General features: G+C 44.4%; 1 protein-coding gene across 1 annotated transcript in view; it reads right to left on the bottom strand.

Moving 5' to 3' along the window:
* Positions 1 to 26,267, bottom strand: part of LOC141166433 (transient receptor potential cation channel subfamily M member 7-like) — a 101,820-nt gene that overhangs the window by 50,356 nt on the left and 25,197 nt on the right. The window contains exons 13-14 of the mRNA XM_073653104.1: positions 19,687 to 19,740; positions 11,289 to 11,420 (exon numbers count right to left, since the gene is read on the bottom strand). Of these exons, the coding sequence (XP_073509205.1) occupies positions 11,289 to 11,420; positions 19,687 to 19,740 (186 nt within the window). The remainder of the gene's footprint in view (positions 1 to 11,288; positions 11,421 to 19,686; positions 19,741 to 26,267) is intronic.

The following is a 26,267-nucleotide window of genomic DNA, read 5'->3' as shown; positions in this document are numbered from 1 at the left end:
GTTAAAATAAAGGATTTATTTAAAAAAAAATTGGCGTGGGGTTCCCCTTAATTTTAGTCTCTAGCGGAGGTTAAGCAGACGGCTGGGGCAGATGTTTGAAGCCTGGGAAGGGGGTAATACCCACGGAGCTTCCCAGGCTACTAATATGAGCCCCCAGCTGAATACCTAGCTTTTACTAGCTATTAAAATGGGGGACCCCCTCAAAAAAATGACGTGGGGTCCCCCCTAATTTAATAGCTAGCAAAGGCTAGGCAGACAGCTGGGGGCTGATATTAATAGCCCAGGAAGGGTGCCATGAATATTGGCCCCCTCCCAGGCTAGAAACACCAGCCGTCAGCCGCCCCAGAAATGGCGCATCCATAGGATGCGCCAATTCTGGCACTTAGCCTCACTCTTCCCACTGCCCTGTAGCGGTGGCAGTGGGGTAATAGGGTTGGGGTTGATGTCAGCTTATAATGCCAGCTGACATCAAGCCCAGGTTAGTAATGGAGAGGCGTCTATAAGACACCCCCATTACTAACCCCACAGTCAAAGTTAAAAGAAAACACAAACACCCAGAATAAAGTCCTTTAATTGAAATAAACACACAATTCTTTATTGTTCTAAATTAAACTCTACTTACCATCACGCCCATTCCAGCTGAAGCCAACGATCTCCTGCAATAAAAGAAAAATAATAAAGCAACCTCATCCTTACCTTTCCATGGTTCCCAGGACAGCTCCAGCTCTGCTACATCGAGATGACAGGCTGGACCGCAGCAGAACGCTGCCATCCAGCCTGTCATCCCGCGGACACTGAGAAGCGCAAGCATGCTTGCGCTCCTCAGGGTCTCTCTGTGACGGCATCCAGATGAGCCGAGGTCATGTCCAATGAACTCAGCTCACCTCATGCACGTCACTGACAGCGTGGGAGAATTCTCCTGCACTCAGCGCTTCAGCGTGAGAATTTTCCCACCCTGTCAGTGACGTGCATGAGGTGAGCTGAGTTCATTGGACATGACCTCACCTCATTCACGTCACTGACAGCGTGGGAAAATTCTCACGCTGAAGCGCTGAGTGCAGGAGAATTTTCCCACGCTGTCAGTGACGTGCATGAGGTGAGCCGAGTTCATTGGACATGACCTCGGCTCATCTTTATGCCGTCACAGAGAGACACTGAGGAGCGCAAGCATGCCTGTGCTTCTCAGTGTCCGCGGGATGACAGGCTGGATGGCAGCGTTCTGCTGCGGTCCAGCCTGTCATCTCGATGTAGCAGAGCTGAAGCTGTCGTGGGAACCATGGAAAGGTAAGGATGAGGTTGCTTTATTATTTTTCTTTTATTGCAGGAGATCGTTGGCTTCAGCTGGAATGGGCGTGATGGTAAGTATGGTTTAATTTAGAACAATAAAGAATTGTGTGTTTATTTCAATTAAAGGACTTTTTTCTGGGTGTTGTGTTTTTTTTAAATACTTTACTAGAAATTCATGATGGTCATGTCTAATATTGGCGTGACCCCATGAATTTCGGGCTTAGGGCCAGCTGATAATGCCAAGCTGGCCTTAACCCCTTTATTACCCAGTGAGCCACCGCACCAGGGCCCTGGATGAGTTGGGTACAGCGCCAGAAGATGGCTGCGGACTGCAATTTGCAGCGGGTGAGGCCCAGAAAGCTTGGGCCTCCCTGCGCTGCGGATTCCAGCCCCCAGCTGCCTAGTTGTACCTGGCTGGACACAAAAATAGGGTGAAGCCCCACGTATTTTTTTTTTAATTATTTCATGAAATTCATGAAATAATTAAGAAAAAAAGGGCTTCCCTATATTGTTGTGTCCAACCAGGAACAAATAGGCAGCTGGTGGTTGGGGGCAGCCCGTTCCTGCCTGCTGTACCTGGCTGAACACAAATATAGTGCGAAGCCCCACGTCAATTTTTTTTTAATTATTTCATGAAATAATTTTTTTAAAAAAGGGCTTCCCTATATTCTTGTGTCCGGCCAGGTACAAATAGGCAGCTGGTGGTTGGGGGCAGCCCGTTCCTGCCTGCTGTACCTGGCTGGACACAAATATAGGGCGAAGCCCCACATCAATTTTTTTTTAATTATTTCATGAATTTCCTGAAATAATTAAAAAAAAAAATGACGTGGGGCCTCGCAATATATTTGTGTCCAGCCAGGTACAGCAGGCAGGAACGGGCTGCGCCCAACCACCAGCTGCCTATTTGTACCTGGCCAGACACAACAATATAGGCAAGCCCTTTTTTTCTTTATTATTTCATGAATTTCATGAAATAATTAAAAAAAAAAATACGTGGGGCTTCTCCCTATTTGTGTGTCCAGCCAGGTACAACTAGGCAGCTAGGGGATGGAATCTGCAGCGCAGGGAGGCCCAAGCTTTCTGCCCCCCCCCCGGTGCAAATTGCAGTCTGCAGCCACCCCGGAAAATGGCGCGTTCATAGAAGCTGGATGCTGTACCTGGCTGGCATACAAAAATATGGCAAAGCCCACGTCAAAATTTTTGGGAAAAATTAATTAAAAAATAAATAATAATTTAGGGACTGCATCTTTATTAACTCCTCAAATGTCATTTAGTGTTAAAATAAAGGATTTATTTAAAAAAAAATTGCCGTGGGATCCCCCATAATTTTAGGCTCTAGCGGAGGTTAAGCAGACGGGTGGGGCAGATGTTTGAAGCCTGGGAAGTGGGTAATACCCACGGAGCTTCCCAGACTACTAATATCAGCCCCCAGCTGAATACCTAGCCTTTACTAGCTATTAAAATGGGGGACCCCCCCCAAAAAAATGATGTGGGGTACCCCCTATTTAATAGCTAGCAAAGGCTAGGCAGACAGCTGGGGGCTGATATTAATAGCCCAGGAAGGGTGCCATGAATATTGGCCCCCTCCCAGGCTAGAAACACCAGCCGTCAGCCGCCCCAGAAATGGCGCATCCTTAGGATGCGCCAATTCTGGCACTTAGCCTCGCTCTTCCACACTGCCCTGGTGCGGTGGCAGGGGGTAATAGGGTTGGGGTTCATGTCAGCGCCAGCTGCCATGAAGCCCAGGTTAGTAATGATGGGCGTCTATAAGACACCCCCATTACTAACCTACAAAGTGTTAAAAAGAAAAAACACACTACACCCAGAAAAAAATAATTTATTTGAAATAAAACACACAATTTTATTTAATTCTTAGTTTACTAAAAAAAAATAGTTACCTGTCCACGTTCCTGCGCTGATCTCCCATGCACAGCTGTCACATCTGGAGATGGTGACAGCTGTGCATGGCTGCTGTAAGCTCACACTGCTGGGAACACGTCCGCTCCCGGCAGCGGGAGCCACTGACTGAGGTCACCGGAGTGCATTCAGGCAGCGCAGCTCCGGAGACCTCCTTTACGGCACTGCTGTACCGTGGGAATTTCTCACGATACAGCAGGACCGTAAAGGAGCTAACCGGAGCAGCGCTGCCTGAACTCCGGCGAACCCGCTTATGCAATGACGGGGCTGCTTTACGACCCCATCATTCTAGCGGCGGCAGCGGTTCAGAGCGGTCACATTCTATGTGGCTGCTCTAAACTGGACATCATCGTGGGACACTCGTGGACTACTACGGAGGGGTAAGGATAAGGTTGTGGTTTATTATTTTATATTTTATTACAGGAGATCGATGGCTTTGGGGAATTAGGTGTCTAGGTGAGTATAGGTGTAGTTTTTTATTTTTTACTTTATTTTAGGTGGCGATCGGCGGGGACAGGTAATGTATGAACTAATTTATTGTAGGTAACCACTGGCCACCAATGACATGTATTTAAAATTTATTGGGGACACAGTAGGGCAATTTAAATAGCAGGATCAGGCTGATGGGAACTACTGCTCCCATCGAGCTGATCCTGCTGGCACGAGTGGACGTGGGACAGATATAGGCCGATGGGAGTAGTAGTGTCACATCGGCCTATGTCTGCCTGCACGCACAGACACCGCACACACTCGCAGAAATCGCACAGACACCGCACACACTCGCAGAAATCGCACAGACACCGCGCACACCCGCAGAAATCGCACAGACACCGCGCACACATCGCACAGACACCGCACACACCCGCAGACATCGCACAGACACCCCGCACACACTCGCAGACACACGCACAGACACCCCGCACACACTCGCAGACACATGCACAGACACCCCGCACACACTCGCAGACACACGCACAGACACCCACACACACCAATCATGACGGGCTGTTGGTCTGGGAGGTGAGGCTGACCTGTGCGGCCGTGGGAAAGTTCATGTGAGTTCATGCAATGCAGTCAAGCATGAACTCACATGAACCCTCTGAGGGCACCGCGGCTACTTCAAATGAACAACTGATCAGCATCACCTGATACCTCAGCTGTTCATTTGAAATAACCGGCGGGAAAGCGCAACACAGAACGGGAAAGCCGGCGGTGAAGTCTTTTCACTGCCGGCTTCCCCGCCCGGGTCCTTCGCTCCCCGCTCCTTGGTGCTGCGCTCCCCACCCGGTCCTAACTTACGATCGGGATGGGAGGTGGCGAGGGGAGCGGAGGATCGGGGTGGGAGGCTGCGGGGAAGCAGTATGGGGCTGTGTGATTGTTTAAAAGCCGGCGGCTTTTTACCTCCCGCCGGCTTTTAAACGATCAGGAGAATTCTCCCACGCTGGGATGGCATTCTGATGACAGGCTGGATCTCAGCTGAGCGCTGCCATCCAGCTTGTCATCCTTCAGAGACACTGCAGAGCGCAGGCATTATGGGAACTTCCGATTCCGGTATTCGATATTGTAAAAGTATCGGAATTAAGTATCGGAATTCCGATACAGCGAATATCGGCCGATACCCGATATTTCAGTATCGGAATGCTCAACACTAATCATGGTCAGTATCACACTGAACAAGGATCAAAGAAACCTAAGGAGAGAGTTGTCTCAGGAGATAAGAAAGAAAATTCAGAGGTCTAAGTGCCGTGCAGGTTCAGAACGCTATTAACCTGCAGAATAATCCCATATCTGCAGGTTAATATAATTTTTACACGTGACAGGTTCCTTTTAAAGGGAATCTGTTTGCAGGATTTTATACGCCAAACTATTTATATGCACATGTAGCCCTTTCAAAGACAAGTCCAGCAATACCTGTAGATGGCCAGTCTGTTCCTCCATTACTGAGAAATCAGCGTTTGAATTGATATGCAAATAAGTTTGAAGAGCTATTGTAGATTTGAAGCCTCTGTCACTCCAGCTCTATTCCCCAGCCAGCGCCGCCTCCTCCTGCTGGACTGATAGCCTCTATGCTGTGCGATTGAAGGCAAAGAAGCCATCAGTCAAGAAGGAGGAGGCAGAGCTGGGCAGGGAATAAATGTGAATAACTTGTCTTGGAAAAAGCTACATGCAAAATAGTTTGGGGGTGTGAAATACTGCTGACAGATTCCTTTTAAACCATTAAATGTCACATCATTTTATTTCCATGTTCTTTGAAATTACTGACATGATTGTGAGCAAACTCAAGTGACATTATTACTGGAAGGGGCCTAGGATGGGAGACATAATTACAAGAAGGGGACCAGAATGGAGGACATTATTATAGGAAGGGTCTCAGGTTAGGGAACATTATACCAGGATGGGGCTCATGATGAAGCACATTACTGCAGGATAGGGAGCATTATTATAGGATGGGGCTCAGGATGAGGGACATTATTACAGGAACGGTCCCAGGATAGAGGGACATTATTACAGAAACGGTCCCAGGATAGAGGAACATTATTACAGGAACAGGCCCAGAATAGTGGGACATTATTACAGGAAGGGCCCAGGATGGGGACATTATTACAGGATGGAGACATTATTACAAGATGGAGACATTATTACAGGAAAGACCCTGGATGGGGGACATTATTCCATTGGGGTGCAAATGCTTATGTCTTTATTGGATCTAGAATGCTACAAGGGCCTATACATCTGACCAACGTGCAACTCCCCAGACCTCAATCCCATTGAGGACCTATGGCCAATCCTCAAAAAGGAAGTGGACTAACAAAAACACAAAAATTGTGAAAAATATCAAGCACAGATTAGGCAAGAATGGGCTGCAATCAGTCAGCATTTGGCCCAGAAGCTGATATCCAACATACCACAGCAAATTGAAGAAGTCTTGAGAAATAAGGGTCAACTCTATAAATAAATTTTTTTCTCATAAACCTAATGTAATTGTCAATAAAAGTATAAAAACGTATGGAATGTTTAGAACTGTACTTCCGTAACCATAGAAATATATCTGACCAAAAGATCTAAAAACACTGAAGAGCAAACTGTAAAAACCAAATTTGTTTCAGCCTCAAAATTTTGGCCACGACTGCACACAATACAGGGACATCCAGTCTCCCTGCTTCTCTTATATCACTATTTATATTATATACAGTGGCATGTAAAAGTTTGGGCACCCCTGGTCAAAATTACTGTTATTCTGAACAGTTAAGCAAGTTGAACGCGAAATGATCTCTAAAAGACCTAAAGTTAAAGATGACAAATTTCCTTTGTATTTTAGGAAAAAAAATATATATACATTTTCATCCCTTACATTTTAAAAATTACAAAAAGGAAAATGGGCCAATGCAAAAGTTTGGGCATCCTGCATGGTTAGTACCTAGTAGCACCCCCTTTTGAAAGTATCACAGCTTGTAAACGCTTTTTGTAGCCAGCCAAAAGTCTTTCAATTCTTGTTTGAGGGATTTTCATCCATTCTTCCTTGAAATATTCTTCCTTGGAAAATTCTTCCAGTTCTGTGAGATTCCTGGGTTGTCTTGCATGCACTGCTCTTTTGAAGTCTAGCCACAGATTTTCAATAATATTCAGATCAGGGATATGTGAAGTCCATTGTAAAACCTTCAGCCTTTTGAGATAGTCTATTGTGGATTTTGACGTTATTATTGTTCTAAATTTATATAGCGCCATTGATTACATGGCGCTGTACATAAGGGGTTACATACCAAATACAGATATCACTTACAGTAAACAAACTAACAATGGTAGAACGGTACAGAGGGAAGAGGACCCTGCCCTTGCAGGCACACATTCTACAGGAATGGGGCGGAGACAGTAGGTTGAGGGGTTGCAGTAGCTCCGGTGTTTTTGGGGGTGGCAGCAAGCAAGGTCATGGCAGGCTGTAAGCTTGTTTGAAGAGATGGGTTTTCAGGTTCCGTCTGAAAGATCCAAGTGTGATGGATAATCGGACGTGTTGAGGCACAGAATTCCATAGGACGGGGGATATTCGGGAGAAATCTTGGAGGCGATTGAGTGAGGAACAAATAAGTGTGGAGGAGAGAAGGAGGTCTTGGGAGGATGTTCAGAGATTAGTTCAGAGATGTACGGAGGAGAGAGGTTATGGATGGCTTTGTAGGTCAGTGTTAGTAGTTTGAACTGGATACGCTGGGGGAATGGGAGCCAGTGAAGGGATTGCAAAGGGGGGTAGCAGAGGAGTAGCGAGGCGAGAGATGAACAAGTCGTGCAGCAGAGTTGAGGATGGACTGGAGGGGTGCGAGAGTGTTAGCAGGTAGGCCACAGAGGAGGATAGTCGAGGTGGGAGATGATGAGGGCATGCACAAGCAGTTTAGTAGATTGAGGGTTGAGGAAAGGAAAGATTCCGGAAATATTTTTGAGCTGGAGGCGACAGAAGGTGGCGAGAGCTTGGATGTGGGGTTTGAAGGACAGGGCAGAGTCAAGGGTTATTCCGAGGCTGCGGATTGTCAGTACAGCGGAAAGAGTGATGTCATTTATTGTGATAGAAAGATCAGGTGGGAAAGATATGCGAGATGGAGGAAAGATAATGAGTTCAGTTTTGTCCACATTGAGCTTGAGGTAGCGGGAGGAGAAGAAGGAGGATATGGCTGCTAGACATGCTGGGATTCTGGTCAGCAGAGAGTGACATCTGGGCCAGAGAGGTAGATCTGGGTGTCATCAGCATACAGATGGTACTGGAAGCCATGAGATTTTATGAGCTGTCCCAGGCCAAGGGTATAGATTGAGAAGAGTAGGGGTCCTAGGACAGAGCCTTGAGGGACTCCAACAGAGAGGGGATGGGGTGAGGAGATAGTGTGAGAGTGGGAGACGCTAAATGTGTGGTTAGAAAGGTATGAGGCGACCTAGGATAGGGCAAGGTCTTTGACGCCAAAGGAAGAGAGGATCTGTAGTAGGAGGTGTTAGGAGGGCGGTTGCAGACAACTTTATTAAAATGGAACGCAACCGACCCCGGGGTCCGCAATGCAGCCTGAAAGGCTGCTGCCGAACACTTTCCGGGTGGAAAGGAAGCGACAACTTAAATACTAAACCCTTCCGTGTTTCTCCACACAGGAACGGGTATAGCAGTACGCTCTATCTCCGTTAACTGCACGGGAGATGAGCGTCCAGAGACGCACCTAACTGATTAACCCCTCCGTGTTAATGCACACGGAGGGGGTATAACGGTTCACACAATCTCCAAGAACCGCAGGGAGACGTGTGACCGGGGGAAAAGCAGTACCCTGTCTTCGATACAGGCGCTACGCTGTAGAGATTGGCACTAAGATGCGTGTGACTCACGCCGACGGGTAAGTGCCCTCTGCCGGCGTGCTACCGGACAGAGGACTGTTTCTCCACGTGGTCCTACAGGCTGCTCGGGGTGTAAGTCGCCATGTTTGTGGGCGGGCCTTTTAAAGACTAAGCCCTGCCCACCGACGCGCCATTGGTGACGTTACCCGTGGACCAATCAGGCGGTGCCAGGTCACCGGGTGAGGTGGGTGCCAACCCACCAATCATGATCCGGCAGGTCACGGACATGCTCAGTGCGGCAATTCCTGGACTTAGATTCCACAAGCCCTGTCTCCCTCTGCAACCCAGGCTTAACATTGCTAGGCACAACTACCTGGGAGATAAACAGTGCTCGCGGACCAGCTAGGCATTGAGGTTGATGGCAAATGCTGAGCAGCATCAGCCCTGGCAGGACCAAAATGGGAGACCACAGATGATCCTTGACCCATTTCAAATCCAGCACCAGACCAACACCTAACAGGAGGCAGTGGTCAACTGTATCAAAAGAAGAGGACAGGTCAAGAAGAAGGAGTACAGAGATTTGTCTGTTAGTCTTGGCTGTAAGTAAGTCATTGGTGATTTTGGTAAGGGCAGTTTCGGTGGAATGGTGGGGGCGGAAGCCGGATTGTCGGTTGTCAAAGAGAGAGTTAGATGAAAAGTGGGAGGAAAGTTCAGAGTGAACGTGTTGCTCAAGGAGTTTGGAGGCAAATGGGAGCAGCGATATGGGGCGATAGCTGGACAAGGCGGTTGGGTCGAGGGATGTCCATTTGTAGAAGCCATCCTCTTTTCAACTTCAGCTTTTTTACAGATGGTGTTTTGTTTGCATCAAGAATTTGTTGAAATTTCATTGAATCCATTTTCCCTCTACCCGTGAAATGTTCCCCATGTCATTGGCTGCAACACAACCCCAAAGTATGATTGATCCACCCTCATGCTTAATGGTTGGCGAGATGTTATTTTTCTGAAATTCTGTACGTTTTTTCTCCACATATACCTTTGATGATTGTGGCCAAAGAGTTCTATTTTAACTTCATCGGTCCACAGGACTTGTTTCCAAAATGCATCATGCTTGTTTAGATGTTCTTTTGCATACTACTGATGTTGAATTTAATGGTGAGGACACAGGAGAGGTTTTCATCTGATGACTCTGCCATGAAGGCCATATTTGTGCAGGTGTCTCTGAACAGTAGAACAATGTACCAGAACTCCAGAGTCTGCTAAATCTTTTTTAAGGTCTTTTGCAGTCAAGCGAAGGTTCTGATTTGCCTCTCTAGCAATCCTACGAGCAGCTCTCACTGAAGTTTAGCTTGGTCTTCCAGACCTTATGTTGACCTCCACTGTTCCTGTTAACTGCCATTTCTTAATTACATTTTGAACTGAGGATAGGGCAACTTGAAAACATTTTGCTATCTTCTTATAGCCTTCTACTGCTTTATGGGTCTCCACCATTTTCATTTTCAGAGTACTAGGCAGCTGCTTGGAAGAACCCATGGCTGCTGTTTTTTGGCACAAGGTTAGTGGAGGCTGAGTTTTTATAAAGCTGGGAAATTTGCATCACCTGACCTTTCCTAACGATGATAGTGAACAAGCCATAACCCTAACAGACTAATTTAGGTCTGAAATCTTGGTCAAAGTAATTAGAGCACACAAATTTCCAAGGGTGCCCAAACTTTTGCATCAGCCCATTTTCACTTTTGTAATTTTTAAAATGTAAAAAATGAAAATAAATATATATATTTTTTGCTTAAAATATAAAGGAAATATGTCATCTTTAGCAATTGGCCTTTTAGAGATCATTTCATCTTCCCCTTGCTTAACTGTTAACAATAACAGTAATTTTGACCAGGGGTGCCCAAACTTTTACATGCCACTGTAGGTTCTGTGACATAACAGTAATAATTATTCCTGTTCAGTGACATCACTTTGTGAATTTTCAGTGTAAAGGTGCCCAGATATCTTATATAGCCCGTTCCAAGTGCTTTAAATCTCATAACTTTTCAAATTAACAACAGCATTGATAACAAAACCTGCCACCAGAGCTACGCAATTTATATTACAGCTGAAAATGCCTTGGAAACAGAGTACAATTAGGCTTCAATATAAAGCCCAAAGATACAATGCAAAATCCTTCAAGGGGCTCCTTTCATTTTAGAGGGAAGAGAGAAGAGCAGGAGCTGAACAGTAGAAGAGGCAACATAGCGCTGAGCAGAGGAGCACTGGGTGAAGGAGCCAGTGAAACAGACACTCCCCACTATGGCTGCGATGAGAAGAAAACAAGGGGAAAGAAACACAAGAGCATCAAATCCAGAGCAGATTTGGGACACCGAGTATAGATACTAAAAGTCTAAGGGTGTTTGGCCTGCCATTTAGATAAGCTTGTGAGCCAAAATCAGGAAAAGGGACTACCCCTTTAAGTCTAATTTGAAGTCTTTGAATCAACCCTGCACCAAAATTGCAGCTACATTTATATAACTTTTTTTGCAAACTTTAATTTTATTGTATGACTCAGTGCTAGTTGTCAGCTGCTCTCTTTCGAAAGATGCGGGCAGGTAACTATATGCCGCTAATTGGAAAAAGAAAAAGTGCAGTAATATTTTGGGGAGTATCCATACATCTATGGTGAGATTTTGTGGTAAAATCCCAATGTTTTTGCTAGGATTTAAAAAAGAAAATAAGACAAAAAAACAACACGTGAATGCAGTTTTTTGCCTAGTTCCTAGCTAACAGTAACTTAATTAATAAAATACCTGCTTTAAAAGTTTGTACATAGCTCTGAAGCCTTTCTTGGTGTAGCTGCATCTAAATGTTCCACCCATAAGGTATTCAATAACTAGTCCGATGTCCATGAGAGTGATCTTGTATTCTGCTGACAGTTTACCCTGAAATAAAGTCCATGATTACTAAGTTGTGTAAAAAACATTAATTAAAAAGAAAAATGGCAAAGAGAAGACAAAAAAGCAAACACATTGGACATGTTTTACATGGACTAAGTAATATAAAATTGTCTATACATTGACTTTACACTGTGACCAAGCAATTGTCTGTCCAGCTATGTAAGACAAATTCTTATTTAGAAGACTAGTGATATGATCATCATAAATAAGCATGACATCCAGACAAGTATGAAGATGATATATTAAAATAAATCTTTTATTTCAAACATCATAAAAACAATTAAAAAGGAAAAAGTACCAAAAAAGGGAAGCTCAAACGAAGCCTTTTTTGTATACAGAGGGCGTGATGAGGAATATGTCAATAATATTACAAAGCAAGGGTCAAAAAATATATTTCAATTATCAGCCACAATAAATTGCATACTATTGCTTCCTGCCCCGACGTGCACGTTTCGCCTAGCTTCTTCGGGAGCCTCCATGGTGGTGCGTGTTACATAATACAGGTGAATATATTACCATTTTGGGTCTCCTTCTGTATTTTCATACAATATTGCAACAACTAGAGAGCAGTAGCTGATGTTGCTGGCAGTTAGTTTCAGTCTCTTCCAGAGTTACTATCCTAGGAAGTGCTACATCAGTTGGATATAAGTGTTATGATTAGTGTTGAGCGAACATGCTCGACACTGCTCGGTACTCGCCCGAGCATCACGCTACTCGGGATATTCGGCGAGCACCGAGCATTTCCGGGTTACTCTGGCGGGAGCTCGGGTCTCCGCCCTGCATGTTTGGTGCTCTTTACAGAGCCAATGAACATGCAGGGATTGCCAGCCAGTCACTGTAATGCCGCAGCCATGTTGTTTGTGGGCATTACAGTGATTGGCTGGCCGCACAGCGTCACCTCCCAGATGATCAGCCCATCATGATTGGTGTGTGTGGGTGTCTCTGCGTGTGTCTGCGAGTGTGTGCGATGTCTGCGGGTGTGTGCGGGTGTGCGCGGTGTCTGTGCGATGTCTATACTCACCTAGACACCTAATTCCCCGAAGCCATCGATCTCCTGTAATAAAATATAAAATAATAAACCACAACCTTATCCTTACCCCTCCGTAGTAGTCCACGAGTGTCCCACGATGATCTCCAGTTTAGAGCAGCCACATAGAATGTGACCGCTCTGAACCGCTGCCGCCGCTAGAATGACGAGGCCGTAAAGCAGCCCCGTCACTGCATAAGCGGGTTCGCCGGAGTTCAGGCAGCGCTGCTCCGGTTAGCTCCTTTACGGCCCTGCTGTATCGTGAGAAATTCCCACGGTACAGCAGTGCCGTAAAGGAGGTCTCCGGAGCTGCGCTGCCTGAATGCACTCCGGTGACCTCAGTCAGTGGCTCCCGCTGCCGGGAGCGGACGTGTTCCCGGCAGCGTGAGCTTACAGCAGCCATGCACAGCTGTCACCATCTCCAGATGTGACAGCTGTGCATGGGAGATCAGCGCAGGAACGTGGACAGGTAACTATTTTTTTTTAGTAAACTAAGAATTAAATAAAATGGTGCGTTTTATTTCAAATAAATTATTTTTTTCTGGGTGTAGTGTGTGTTTTTTCTTTTTAACACTTTGTAGGTTAGTAATGGGGGTGTCTTATAGACGCCCATCATTACTAACCTGGGCTTCATGGCAGCTGGCGCTGACATGAACCCCACCACTATTACCCCCTGCCACCGCACCATGGCAGCGTGGAAGAGCGAGGCTAAGTCAATTTTTTTTTAATTATTTCAGGAAATTCATGAAATAATTAAAAAAAAATTGATGTGGGGCTTCGCCCTATATTTGTGTCCAGCCAGGTACAGCAGGCAGGAACGGGCTGCGCCCAACCACCAGCTGCCTATTTGTACCTGGCCGGACACAACAATATAGGGAAGGCCTTTTTTTCTTATTTCATGAATTTCATGAAATAATTTAAAAAAAAAATACGTGGGGCTTCGCCCTATTTTTGTGTCCAGCCAGGTACAACTAGGCAGCTGGGGGCTGGAATCCGCAGCGCAGGGAGGCCCAAGCTTTCTGGGCCCCACCCGCTGCAAATTGCAGTCCGCTGCCACCCCGGAAAATGGCGCGTTCATAGAAGCGCCATCTTCTGGCGCTGTACCCAACTCATCCAGGGCCCTGGTGCGGTGGCTCACTGGGTAATAAAGGGGTTAAGGCCAGCTTGGCATTATCAGCTGGCCCTAAGCCCAAAATTCATGGGGTCACGCCAATATTAGACATGACCACCATGAATTTCTAGTAAAGTATTTAAAAAAAACACAACACCCAGAAAAAAGTCCTTTAATTGAAATAAACACACAATTCTTTATTGTTCCAAATTAAACTATACTTACCATCACGCCCATTCCAGCTGAAGCCAACGATCTCCTGCAATAAAAGAAAAATAATAAAGCAACCTCATCCTTACCTTTCCATGGTTCCCACGACAGCTTCAGCTCTGCTACATCGAGATGACAGGCTGGACCGCAGCAGAAAGCTGCCATCCAGCCTGTCATCCCGCAGACACTGAGAAGCGCAGGCATGCTTGCGCTCCTCAGTGTCTCTCTGTGACGGCATAAAGATGAGCCGAGGTCATGTCCAATGAACTCGGCTCACCTCATGCACGTCACTGACAGCGTGGGAAAATTCTCCTGCACTCAGCGCTTCAGCGTGAGAATTTTCCCACGCTGTCAGTGACATGAATGAGGTGAGTCATAACTTTGACTATGGGGTTAGTAATGGGGGTGTCTTATAGACGCCTGTCCATTACTAACCTGGGCTTGATGTCAGCTGGCATTATAAGCTGACATCAACCCCAACCCTATTACCCCACTGCCACCGCTACAGGGCAGTGGGAAGAGCGAGGCTAAGTGCCAGAATTGGCGCATCCTATGGATGCGTCATTTCTGGGGCGGCTGACGGCTGGTGTTTCTAGCCTGGGAGGGGGCCAATATTCATGGCACCCTTCCTGGGCTATTAATATCAGCCCCCAGCTGTCTGCCTAGCCTTTGCTAGCTATTAAATTAGGGGGGGACCCCACGTCATTTTTTTGAGGGGGTCCCCCATTTTAATAGCTAGTAAAGGCTAGGTATTCAGCTGGGGGCTGATATTAGTAGCCTGGGAAGCTCCGTGGGTATTACCCCCTTCCCAGGCTTCAAACATCTGCCCCAGCCGTCTGCTTAACCTCCGCTAGAGACTAAAATTAAGGGGAACCCCACGCCAATTTTTTTTAAAATAAATCCTTTATTTTAACACTAAATGACAAGTACAGTAATCAACACTGTCACTGTACTTCATATATATATGTGACTGACATGTTTCTATCTATATAATCTATGTGTGATTCTCTATTCCTTCTATTCTAAATTGTCGGGTACAGATGCTGAATTGCCGGCCGGCTTTTTTAAAGAGACAGTGCATGAAAACACTATTATATTTTTAAATAAATCCTTTACACTAAATGACAAGTACAGTAAGCAACATTGTCACTGTACTTCATATATATGTGACTGACATGTTTCTATCTATCTAATCTATGTGTGATTCTCTATTCCTTCTATTCTAAATTGTCGGGTACCGCAGCTGAATTGCCGGCCGGCTTTTTTAAAGAGACAGTGCATGAAAACACAATTATTTTTTTAAATAAATCCTTTACACTAAATGACAAGTACAGTAAGGTATCGCTCAACACTATCCTTAACATATTTCACAGGAAAGCACTTTCACTTTCGTTTTTGAACGTTTTATTTTGAGCCTGTAAAAGTGGCTTAATACCTCTGACCACGTTGTTGACAGCAGTGACCTGGGGGTCAGAAATGCTTCCAGGGGCGATCCCCATGCTGTCCCCATGTCATTTGAGCACTGTCACTATCGTTTTGGGCACTTGTTAGGCTTTTAAAAGACTGCCGGGGGAGCCGCCGCAAAAATGCTCGAGTCACCCCTAGACTAACATTGGGCTCGTTGCTCGGGTCGAGCACCCGAGTATCACGGCGAGCTCGGCCCGAGCTTCGAGCACCCGAGCATTTTAGTGCTCGCTCAACACTAGTTATGATACAATGTTGTGCTGGATTATTATGTGCTTTTGATGCGCTAAAGCACCTTGATCATTTTCTCTATTATATCACATACTATTAGCTGTGTTTAACTCTGACATATGAGATAATAATTCAGCATGGGATACATTTTGACCGATTAATACGATACGCTGTCAGCCTGATTTTTTATTAGAGCTACTAGATCTGAAAGTATTATATTCTATACAGCTCATGATGGAATGGTATGTTGGATCATGTATGTGCTAACAATGCACTAAAGCACTGTAACTATTTCTGTCATTGCGGTATATCCTGCTAGTTGTGATTAACTTTGATATTTGAAACAATATCTTAGTATGCAATTTATTGTGGCTGATAATTGAAATATATTTTTTGACCCTTGCTTTGTAATATTATTGACATATTCCTCATCACGCCCTCTGTATACAAAAAAGGCTTCGTTTGAGCTTCCCTTTTTTGGTACTTTTTCCTTTTTAATTGTTTTTATGATGTTTGAAATAAAAGATTTATTTTGATATACCTCCTTTAGTTACTTCCATTTTTTTTTGGTGATTACCACTCACTATGTAAAGCTTTGTGTATAATTGATATTGGGAGTACAATTTATTTTTGATATGTCTATGGACCCCTTATGGTAAAAGTATGAAGATGAGCAGACCAAAAGTAACCCTTTACAAAAAAATTTAATTATTTACAATTTGTAGTTTTAAAAATGGAAATGGAATTTTAGGAAACTGAAACTGCAGCAAAACTCAAGTAGATGGGATTTCAGCAAATGCCACAATCTGCATTTTATCAGGCAGCTGATTAAAAATTGAGTCTGTCTCTTCAGCCCTTCCAATTGTTTTTCCTTTCTATTCTCTGACATCTAAGGCTACGTTCACACAATGACCATTTGGTGCGTTTTTGACGCTGTGTATTTCTGCTGTCTCAAAAATGCAGTGTCTTATAGTTTCAGCAAAGTAAATGTAGAGATAGAAATCTCATGCCCACTGTGCTTTGTAAACTGACCTACGGTGCGGGTTTCAATTCCACAATATGTCAAATTCTCTTGTGAGTGCGCTGAGTTTTATGTGCAGAGTTCACCATAGAGTTACAATTGGGTGCAGAAATTTCGCAGGTAAACGCACTTTTTTTTAAGTGCGTTTCCGCGGCAGAAACGCATAAAAAACACATGTAATCTGCACCTAAGTATGTCAATAAAGTGTTGTCAAAGCCAAATATCAGGAAGTATTAAAAGCAAAGAAGCTTTATTTAAAGCATGACAGACCAGCAAGAGACAAAAACCGCAGCGTCAAAAACACGTTAAAAACGCATGTTAAAAAAAAACGCACTCAAAAACACAATGATATACTGCAAGTAACATAATTTAAATAATAGGTGCAGAAATTCAGCAGTATCAAAAACTCACCAAAAGCTCATCATGGGAACAGAGCCTAAAATCTTCATCTTCTCCTCAACTGGAGAATGCAAGCTTAGTTTATTTACAGGCTATTGTCTGCTTTTTGTGTTGCAGGGATTACTTTCAAAGCCACTTAAAGGGAACCTGTTACGTGAAAAAGCGTGAATAACCTGCAGGTTGATAGCGTTCTGAATCTGCCTAGAATCCGCACTTAATTACCTTTATACCTCCTTGCAGTATTCAGTCACGGGGGCGGCACCTGTGTGGTTTCAGTCACCACTCAATGTATAGAGAGTTGCGTCGGTAACCACGCCCCCAGCACTGACTGACAGCCGGTCCTAATGCTGATCCTGCTATCAGTCAGTGTTGGGGAAGCGCTTATAGCTGCTGCTCTCTATACATTCAGTGGTGTCTGAACCCGTGCCGGCGTCCTCCCTATGACTGAATGCCGAATGCTGCCAAGAGAAATAAAATTAATTTCCTCCCAGCAGCGGGGGCCTCAGTGCGGGCGCCGGGCAGATTCAGAACACTCTTAGGCCATGTTCACACGTTCAGTATTTGATGCGTTTTTTACATCAGTATTTCTAAGTCAAAACCAGGAGTGGGTGAGAAATACAGAAGTGGTGATATGTTCCTATTACACTTTTCCTCTGATTGTTCCACTCCTGGTTTTGGCTTACAAATACTGAGGTAAAATACTGACCAAATACTCAATGTGGCCTCAACCTGCAGATTAACCCTATATCTGCAGAATAATAGCGTTTTTTCATGTGACAGGTTACCTTTAAGATTACTTTCATAGGTTTCTTTTGAAAAAATGAATACAATCTGATTAAGCATAAAAACTGAGCCAGTCTATGGTAGGAGAGCATTAGGGTTACATTAAGAGCCCTCCCTGATCAGAGAACAGTTGTCTGACAGCACCTCAGTTGTTGGCATGCAGTAAAACTCAGCAGAGGGCAACACTTTTCTCTAGTGCAGGAAGTCATTTACAATCTCAGCTAGAAGTGGTTAAGACATCGAGGAGCATGCATGGCAAAGTGTTTTGGTGTTGATAACAAATGGCAGAAAATAGCCAAATGTCAGACATGTCACATGCGAATCTCAGGGCACACATGACTTACTTTGGAGTCAAGAGGGAGTAAAGTCAGGTGCCACTTGTGACCTGAGACCAAAATCCAAAGGGTCTACCTTTTAGCTGTGTAAACTAGCCATATACCGTATGTGTGCTTGACTCGCCCCCTGGGCCGTGGGGCACGCGGATCCGGGCGATAGGGGAACGATGGGGGTAGTAGTGGTGGCGGCCCGGTCCCGCGGCTCAGGGTGGTCAGGCAAATGGTAGTCCGTTATGTGATATTGATGATGTCCGACTACGCCACCCGTGGATTGCGGTTATTAGGAACCGCCGCTGCAAGGCAGTCCGCTGGGGCCGATGACGTGTGCAGCTGGGATGGTGTGACTCCCCACGGGAAGAGTGCGGCCCCAGGGCAGTGCAGTGGACGGTGGGAGTGATGGTAGTGCGAGTCCCGGTGCTGATAGTGCTGGAGGCGCGAAGGAGCACACAGACAACAAGTTACAGTCCAGGGTCTTTACTCACAGTTCGTTTGTTCCGGGTCACTTCTGTCAGCAGTGACCGCCCGAGCCGTGCTGCGTCCACCAGGTGAGGGGCTCGGTCAACTCCCAGGCAGCTCAGGAGCATGGCACAGGACCCCCTTTTATCCTTTCTCTGGCCTGCCTCACCAGTGACCCACTTTTGTCCAGCTGCCGCGGACCTGTGCGGTTAAACGTGGGCCCCGTCCTCCGCTGTCCTATATGGTGCCTTCCTAGCAGGTTTGATGAGGTGTCGCACCAATAGATGATCACGACGACCGGTCTTTGGCTGAGGGTAGTTTCTCCTCCACCAACTTGGGATCCGGTACCCTTAATCTGCCTGACCCTGCACCCTGGATTCTCGTGGGTTCTTAGGGTCCCTTCCACCTTCTTGTTCCTGAGCCCTTCTGTTTCTCTGTCTCTCCTTCTTTGCAGTTCCTGTTCTGTTCCTTTCTGTTCCTTTCTCTTGGAGCTGAGATGAGCCAGAATCTCAGCTCCCCTTCACCTCCTCCTCGGCCTCTCACTAGGCCCTCCTGGAGTAGAGCTCCTACAGAGCCTCTACTCCCTGTCTTCTCCTCTGGCTGAACGAACCTAGATCTAAGATGGTGCCCACCTTTTATACCTCCCTCTGACCATGAGCCCAGGTGACCAGCAACCAATGGGCTCCTACCTACGCTCAGGAACCGCCCCCTATCTGCCCCTACAGCACTGGGTGTTCCACCCCTCCCTCCCCACTCCAGCAGGGACATGGTCGGTCGTGCCTGCACTTCTGTCTAGTGGGAGCACCGTTGAGCTGTCCCTGGGAAATGGGGTGTGTGTGCTGCATGCAGCTAACTGAGCCCTGGTCCACACTCCATCCTTACCCGGGAGTGGAATATCACACCTCTGGCAGAGGTGCAATACCCCTCTAGCGGCCGAACCCTCGGGGCGCTACATGCTCACTCCCTGTACAATCTGGCTAAATCAGATGTCCAGCACACTTAAGAAGTCAAAGGCCATATGTTAGACCCCATAATGTGGTTTACAACTGTTCTTCCCAAACACAAAAAGCTGAAAAGTAGAGCCAAGCATTTATAAAGGCTTTTTCTTTTACGGTGCTGGAAATTCTTACATTCTTAAATTCTTACACTCTCTAAATGAAACACTTTATAAATGACCTTGCATAGTTCTTGCACTTTATACAATTGCTGGATACCTTCTTGACATCCTGGATGAGATGTAGTATGGTGTCTTTACTTGCATTCTGCGTCTGAAACAGGTATAACAAGGTATGTAAGTACTAAAATGTCAATTGCTAAAGTGCAAAGTTTTCATTGAAATGCTACATAAAAGGTATGCAATTCACATAAGAACCTGACTACTTTAAAGCGTGGCTTCTTTGTGACTACTATATAATAGGCAACAAATACAAGTTTGTATACAGTTCTTTGTCTTTTGTCAACTCACTCTATATTTCATTGTATAAAGAAAAATTCCAGTCAAGTGTTGACAGGGCAAAAAACTTATCTCACATAACAGACACTATTGTACTTGTGCTAAAAATGTGGACCGAATTTCCCAGCCTTCACTATATTCATTGAATGTGCATGGCTGTCATTGCCTCAGGGCAATTCCTCTGTAATTAGATGATTTGTATAGGTGCTTCTAGAATCTTCCCCAACAAATAACATTGGGGAAGTAAGAATTCAAGTTCTTGAAACTTAAATGGCCAATCCTTTAGTTTTCATGAGAGATAAGCTTTTGCCAAAGGAGAGTGGCCGCAAATTCCTCCTCTCTCCTGGTTGAAAGCACATGAAGATTTGGCTGATCAAGTGTTCATGAGTATGGGGGAGTCAAGAAAGATAGCTGTCTGCCAAAGTAACATTTGGCTGACATTTATCTAATGAGCATGGCAGGCTTTAATCCATGCTTTGCGTGGAGGAAAAAATCCAACATTTAATAAAATGTGCACACCTCTAAATAAACTTGGCACATATTTATCTACCCTTAATCAGAAGTTGAAATCTACTCATTCTATGAGCTAGCATAGATTAATGCTATGATTTGACCAATGTCTGGCATAAGTAATGGTAAGTCTGTCAGATTGATGTAGACCATCGATCTCAAGATTAAAGTGGTTTTCTGGCGGAGTGGAGAGGGAAGAAGGAAAGAAGAAAAGGGGAAGAGAAGGAAAGGGAGTAGGGGAAGGAAAGAAAAGAAAAGGAGTAAAGTAAGGAAGAAAAGGAAAGAAGGAGGGGGATAAAATAAAATTAAAAAAAGAAAGGTCTCCATGGGGGGGGTAAGGGAAGAGGGGGAACTTACTGTAATATTGTAAAACGAGTATTGCCATGTAATATCTGTTCCAAGTTTTGTTATGATTAATAAAAATTTATCTTATTAACCCCTTAAGCCCCGGAGCATTTTTCGTTTTTGCATTTTCGTTTTTGCTCCCCTTGTTCCCAGAGCCATAGCGTTTTTATTTTTTGGTCAATATGGCCATGTGAGGGCTTATTTTTTGCGGGACGAGTTGTACTTTTCAACGCCATTACTAGTTTTACCATATCCTGTACGGGAAAACGGAAAAAAAATTCCAAGTGCGGTAAAATTGCAAAAAAAGTGCAATACCACAGTTGTTTTTTATTTTTATTTTTACCACGTTCACTGAATGCTAAAACTAACCTGCCCTTCTCATTCTACAGGTCATTACGAGTTCATAGACACCAAACATGTATAGGTTCTTTTATATTTAAGTGGTGAAAAAAATTTCCAAAATTTGGTAAAAAATAAAAATAAAAAAATAGCGCCATTTTCTAAGACCCGTAGCGTCTCCATTTTTCGTGATCTGGGGCTGGTTGATGGCTTATTTTTTGCGCACCGGGCTGACGTTTTTATTCATAACATTTGGGGTAGATCCGATGTTTTGATCGCCCGTTATTGCATTTTATTGCAATTTTGCGGCGACCAAAAAACGTAATTCTGTCGTTTAGAATTTTTTTCTCGTTACGCCGTTTACCGATCGGATTAATTCTTTTTTTATATTGATAGATCGGGCGATTCTGAACGCGGCGATACCAAATATGTGTATGTGGGTTTTTTTTTTTTATATTTTATTTTGAATGGGGCGAAAGGGGGGTGATTTAAACTTTTATATTTTTTTATTTTTTTTTATATTTTTAAAAACTTTTTTTTTTTTACTTTTGCATGCTTCTATAGTCTCCATAGGAGACTAGAAGCAGCAACTATCTGATCGCATGCAGCAGAAATGGTCCTGTGCTATGAGCGCCGACCACTAGGTGGCGCTCATAGCGACAAGATCATGACAACCACAGGCGTCTGCTGCAGACCCTGGGTTGTCATGCCCACCCATCGGCGACCCGCGATCACGTGACGGGGTCGCCGGTGGGCGGGGCTTATGACGCGCTACCGGGAAGCGCGCGTTAAATGCTGCTGTCGGAGATTGACAGCGGCATTTAACAGGTTAACAGCCGCGGGTGGATCGCGATTCCACCCGCGGCTGTTGCGGGCACATGTCAGCTGTAAGAATCAGCTGACATGTGCTCCGTTCAGTGAGGGCTCAGCGCAGCAGCCCTCACTGAACGGGCAGTAAGCAAATATGCGTACTAATACGTGCCCGGTAAGTAAGGGGCTAAAGTGGTTTTCTCAAGTTCTTAAATTACTTTTATTAACTCCTTAAGGGATTTTCCATTTTTGCATTTTTGTTTTTTGCTCCCTTTGTTTTCAGATCCATAGCATTTTTATTTTTTGGTCAATATAGCCGTATGAGGACTTACTTTTTGCGGGACGAATTGTACTTTTGAACGACATTACTGTTTTTACCCTATCGTGTACGGGAAAAAAATTCCAAGTGCGGTGAAATTGCAAAAAAAGTGCAATACCACAGATGTTTTTTTTTTTTTTTTTACCACGTTCACTGAATGCTAAAACTGACCTTCTATTCTTATTCTCCAGGTCATTATGAGTTCGTAGATACCAAACATGTATAGGCTCTTTTTTATTTAAGTGGTGAAAAAAAAATCCAAAGTTTGCTAAAAAAAAAAAAAATGGCGCCATTTTCCAAGACCCGTAGCGTCTCCATTTCTTGGGATATGAGGGCTTATTTTTTGCACGCCAAGCTGAAGTTTTTATTGATACTATTTTGGGGTAGATCTGATGTTTTGATCGCCGTTTTTGCATTTTATTGCAATGTTGTGGCGACCAAAAAACATAATTCTGGTGTTTAGAATTTTTTTCTCGTTACGCCGTTAACCGATCGGATGAATTATTTTTTTATATTGATAGATCTGGCGATTCTGAACGTGGCGATACCAAATATATGTATGTGTTTTTTTTTATTATTATTTTATTTTTAATGGGGCGAAAGGGGGGTGATTTAAACTTTTATATTTTTTTTAATTTTTTAAATATTTTTAAAAACTTTTTTTTACACTTTTTGCTTGCTTCTATAGTCTCCATAGGAGACTACAGGCAGCAACTGTCCGATCGCCTCTGCTACATAGAGGTGATGAGCAGATCACCTCTATGTAGCAGAAATGCTCCTGTGCTATGAGAGCCGACCACTAGGTGGCGCTCATAGCGATCAGTACATGACAACCACTGGGGTCTGCTGCAGACCCAGTGTTGTCATGCCCATCCATCAGTGACCCGAGATCACGTGACGGGGTCACCGATGAGCGGGGTAAGTGACGCGCTTCCGGTGACGCGCTGTTTAATGCCGCTGTCATAGATTGACAGCGGCATTTAACATGTTAACAGCCACGGGTGGATCGCGATTCCACCCACGGCTGTTGCGGGCACATGTCAGCTGGATAAATCAGCTGACATGTTAGATAGGGGGAAGGGGAAGTAGGAAAAGTGTGGATATATAGAAAAATGTAAAATTCATAATCTTTATTAATTTATTAAATCTTAAAATACAAAATATCTAATGCATCTATAGATGCATATAAGGTAACCATCTATTAGAGTATAAAGATGGTACCCACTAATAAGTCTGGCTAGATGCAGTGTAGGGCAAATTAGGGACACCTCTGTCCAGTCCCTCTAATATAGGACCGAGGAAATATGTAAATGATATCCCCATATATTGGAATAGCTTCAATGCTAATATCAGGTGGAGCAGTTATGCAATTCAAAGAATAGGAAAATTAATTGTTATCTTTGCAAATTATTCCACTATCATGTATAAATCTGCCTTGGGACACAACTGTACACCCCCTAATTATCCCATAAAAATGAGATGACATTAGTCTAGCGGTTTGTAATATTATGGTAGTAATAGATGTCAGCTATAATCACTAACTCTGCCCAATACCGCAGTAGTCCATAATAAAGTGCACTGTGTGTGTATTAGTGCTTGTAATAACTGAGCCGGCACCACTTGGAATCTATGGCAGGAGGAAAGCCTCACTGCCAAGCGATCATAAATCTTATGACACTGAGGAGCAGCCCGCTGTGCCGAACGACTCCTCACATGTCAAGTACTGATGATCGCACTAATGTTCAGCGTGCCTGGCTGAACAGCTAATCACTGGGGTGAGGGGCAGTCTATTGTCCCCTATCTCACTCGACGCACATGTGCTCAGCTTCCCGGCTTCAAACAGCTGATCGCTGCAGTGAGGAGCGATACACTGTCTCCTTGCTCTCTCGCTGCACACGTGCGTGCATGCCAGCTACAACAGCTGATCACTGCAGACCTGGACTGTCTGTTGTCCGCTGCAGCTTGGGGTACTGATGCAGTTCTCCCTGGTCAGAGTACCGCAATTGTGTGCATATTCCTAGGGCTTAATCTCATTCCCCCCTGCACTATCAAATAGCTCAGATACATTCCCTGACGCGCGTTTCGCCGGTATACCGGCTTTTTCTAACGCCTTAGATTTCAAGTGGTGCCGGCTCAGTTATTACAAGCACTAATACACACACAGTGCACTTTATTATGGACTTCTGCGGTATTGGGCAGAGTTAGTGATTATAGCTGACATGTATTACTACCATAATATTACAAACCGCTAGACTAATGTCATCTCATTTTTATGGGATAATTAGGGGGTGTACAGTTGTGTCCCAATGCAGATTTATACATGATAGTGGAATAATTTGCAAAGATAACAATTAATTTTCCTATTCTTTGAATTGCATAACTGCTCCACCTGATATTAGCATTGAAGCTATTCCAATATATGGGGATATCATTTACATATTTCCTCGGTCCTATATTAGAGGGACTGGACAGAGGTGTCCCTAATTTGCCCTACACTGCATCTAGCCAGACTTATTAGTGGGTACCATCTTTATACTCTAATAGATGGTTACCTTATATGCATCTATAGATGCATTAGATATTTTGTATTTTAAGATTTAATAAATTAATAAAGGTTATGAATTTTAAATTTTTCTATATATCCACACTTCTCCTACTTCCCATTCCCCCTATCTAGCATGATTATTTTTGGTGGTGTACACCTGTGGATATAGATCTGATGAGAATAGACCATCTCCTTAAATCAGCTGACATGTGCCCGGTTCAGTGTGGGCTCAGCGCTGGAGCCCTCGCTGAACAGGGGGTGACAGCCTGGTGCGCACTATTACGCCCCAGGCTGTAAAGGGGTTAAGCAGCAGGAAAATAAGCAAATTTGCAATTGACTTGCTTTTTGCTATCAGCTGTCATTCTCCTGCAATGAGAGATTTTATCTTTTATTCTGTGCAACTCGTTTCCATGGAGCCCGGTCTGTAGTGCCTGGCTAAGAGTGAGCAGTAGTTACATTGCAGGGGAGGGGTTAACTCTTAACATCCCTGTCAGCTCTCCCTAGCCCATTGATTTATATACAGCAGTTAACTACTCACCTCCCTCCCCCTCTCTCCTCACATCTTCTGAAGAGATGCAATTATAAATCACCAGCCAAGCATGTTTCAGAGTAAGTCTCCTAATCATGGCTTTGCTCTTGCTGTCCAGAGTTGTGTGGTTATTAACATGCAGTGTTATCCATGTGGTAAATACAGTTTTAGTAGAGTAGACGCCAGAACAAATCATTGAGGACTGAATGTGTTATAGCAGAACTTGTTCTGAGCTTTACAGTTCTACTAATACTACAGTTCTACTATTCACCAGAGCTGTCAGTCAAGGAGGAGAGCCGCCCTGCTACAAACTAAGAAGTAAGGAAACTTAGGAGAATGCATTGCTCTGAACTGCTCAAGAGACAACTCAAGAATAATGCCAACAATTGTACAAATATGACATACATCATCATTTGTGACATTTAATTCCACCCTAAGAGGTTTTAGCATGTTCTACACTAAAGCACTGATTCATAAAAGCAAATACACTTGAATTCTGCTTTGCAACATTTTTGCGCAATACAGAGTTACACAAGAATGTTGCGACTTTTTACATTTTCATCCTAGTTTTGCACAGTTCCTCCAAAATGTGTAAGACATGAGCAGGACAGGAGCAGGACAGCAGCATGACGCCACAGCTCATCTAATTCATGACGAACTGTCGTCTTACTTAAGCCAGAAATGTTCCTACAGTCCCTGACTGGCATGAGATTTGTGGCAAGGTGCACGCCACTTGTCAGAAGCTCCTGATTTATTAAGAGGCGTCTAACAATTAGAGCCTAGACTTCACTGGGCCCAGAAGTCCTGTTTCCTAATTAGTAAAAGAGTGTTATAGTTGAAAAGAGAATCGGTCCTCACATCCATGTCTTTATGATTGGAGATAAAAATGTAACACAAACTCTTACATACAAGCAAAGTATGGGAAAACAAAAAGGAATAATTGAA

The sequence above is a fragment of the Phyllobates terribilis genome, unplaced genomic scaffold (assembly GCF_046119375.1).
Source record: "Phyllobates terribilis strain yellow unplaced genomic scaffold, ASM4611937v1 Scaffold_11__3_contigs__length_659146591, whole genome shotgun sequence".
NCBI lineage: Eukaryota > Metazoa > Chordata > Amphibia > Anura > Dendrobatidae > Phyllobates > Phyllobates terribilis.
This window is presented reverse-complemented; position numbering and strand designations above follow the sequence as displayed.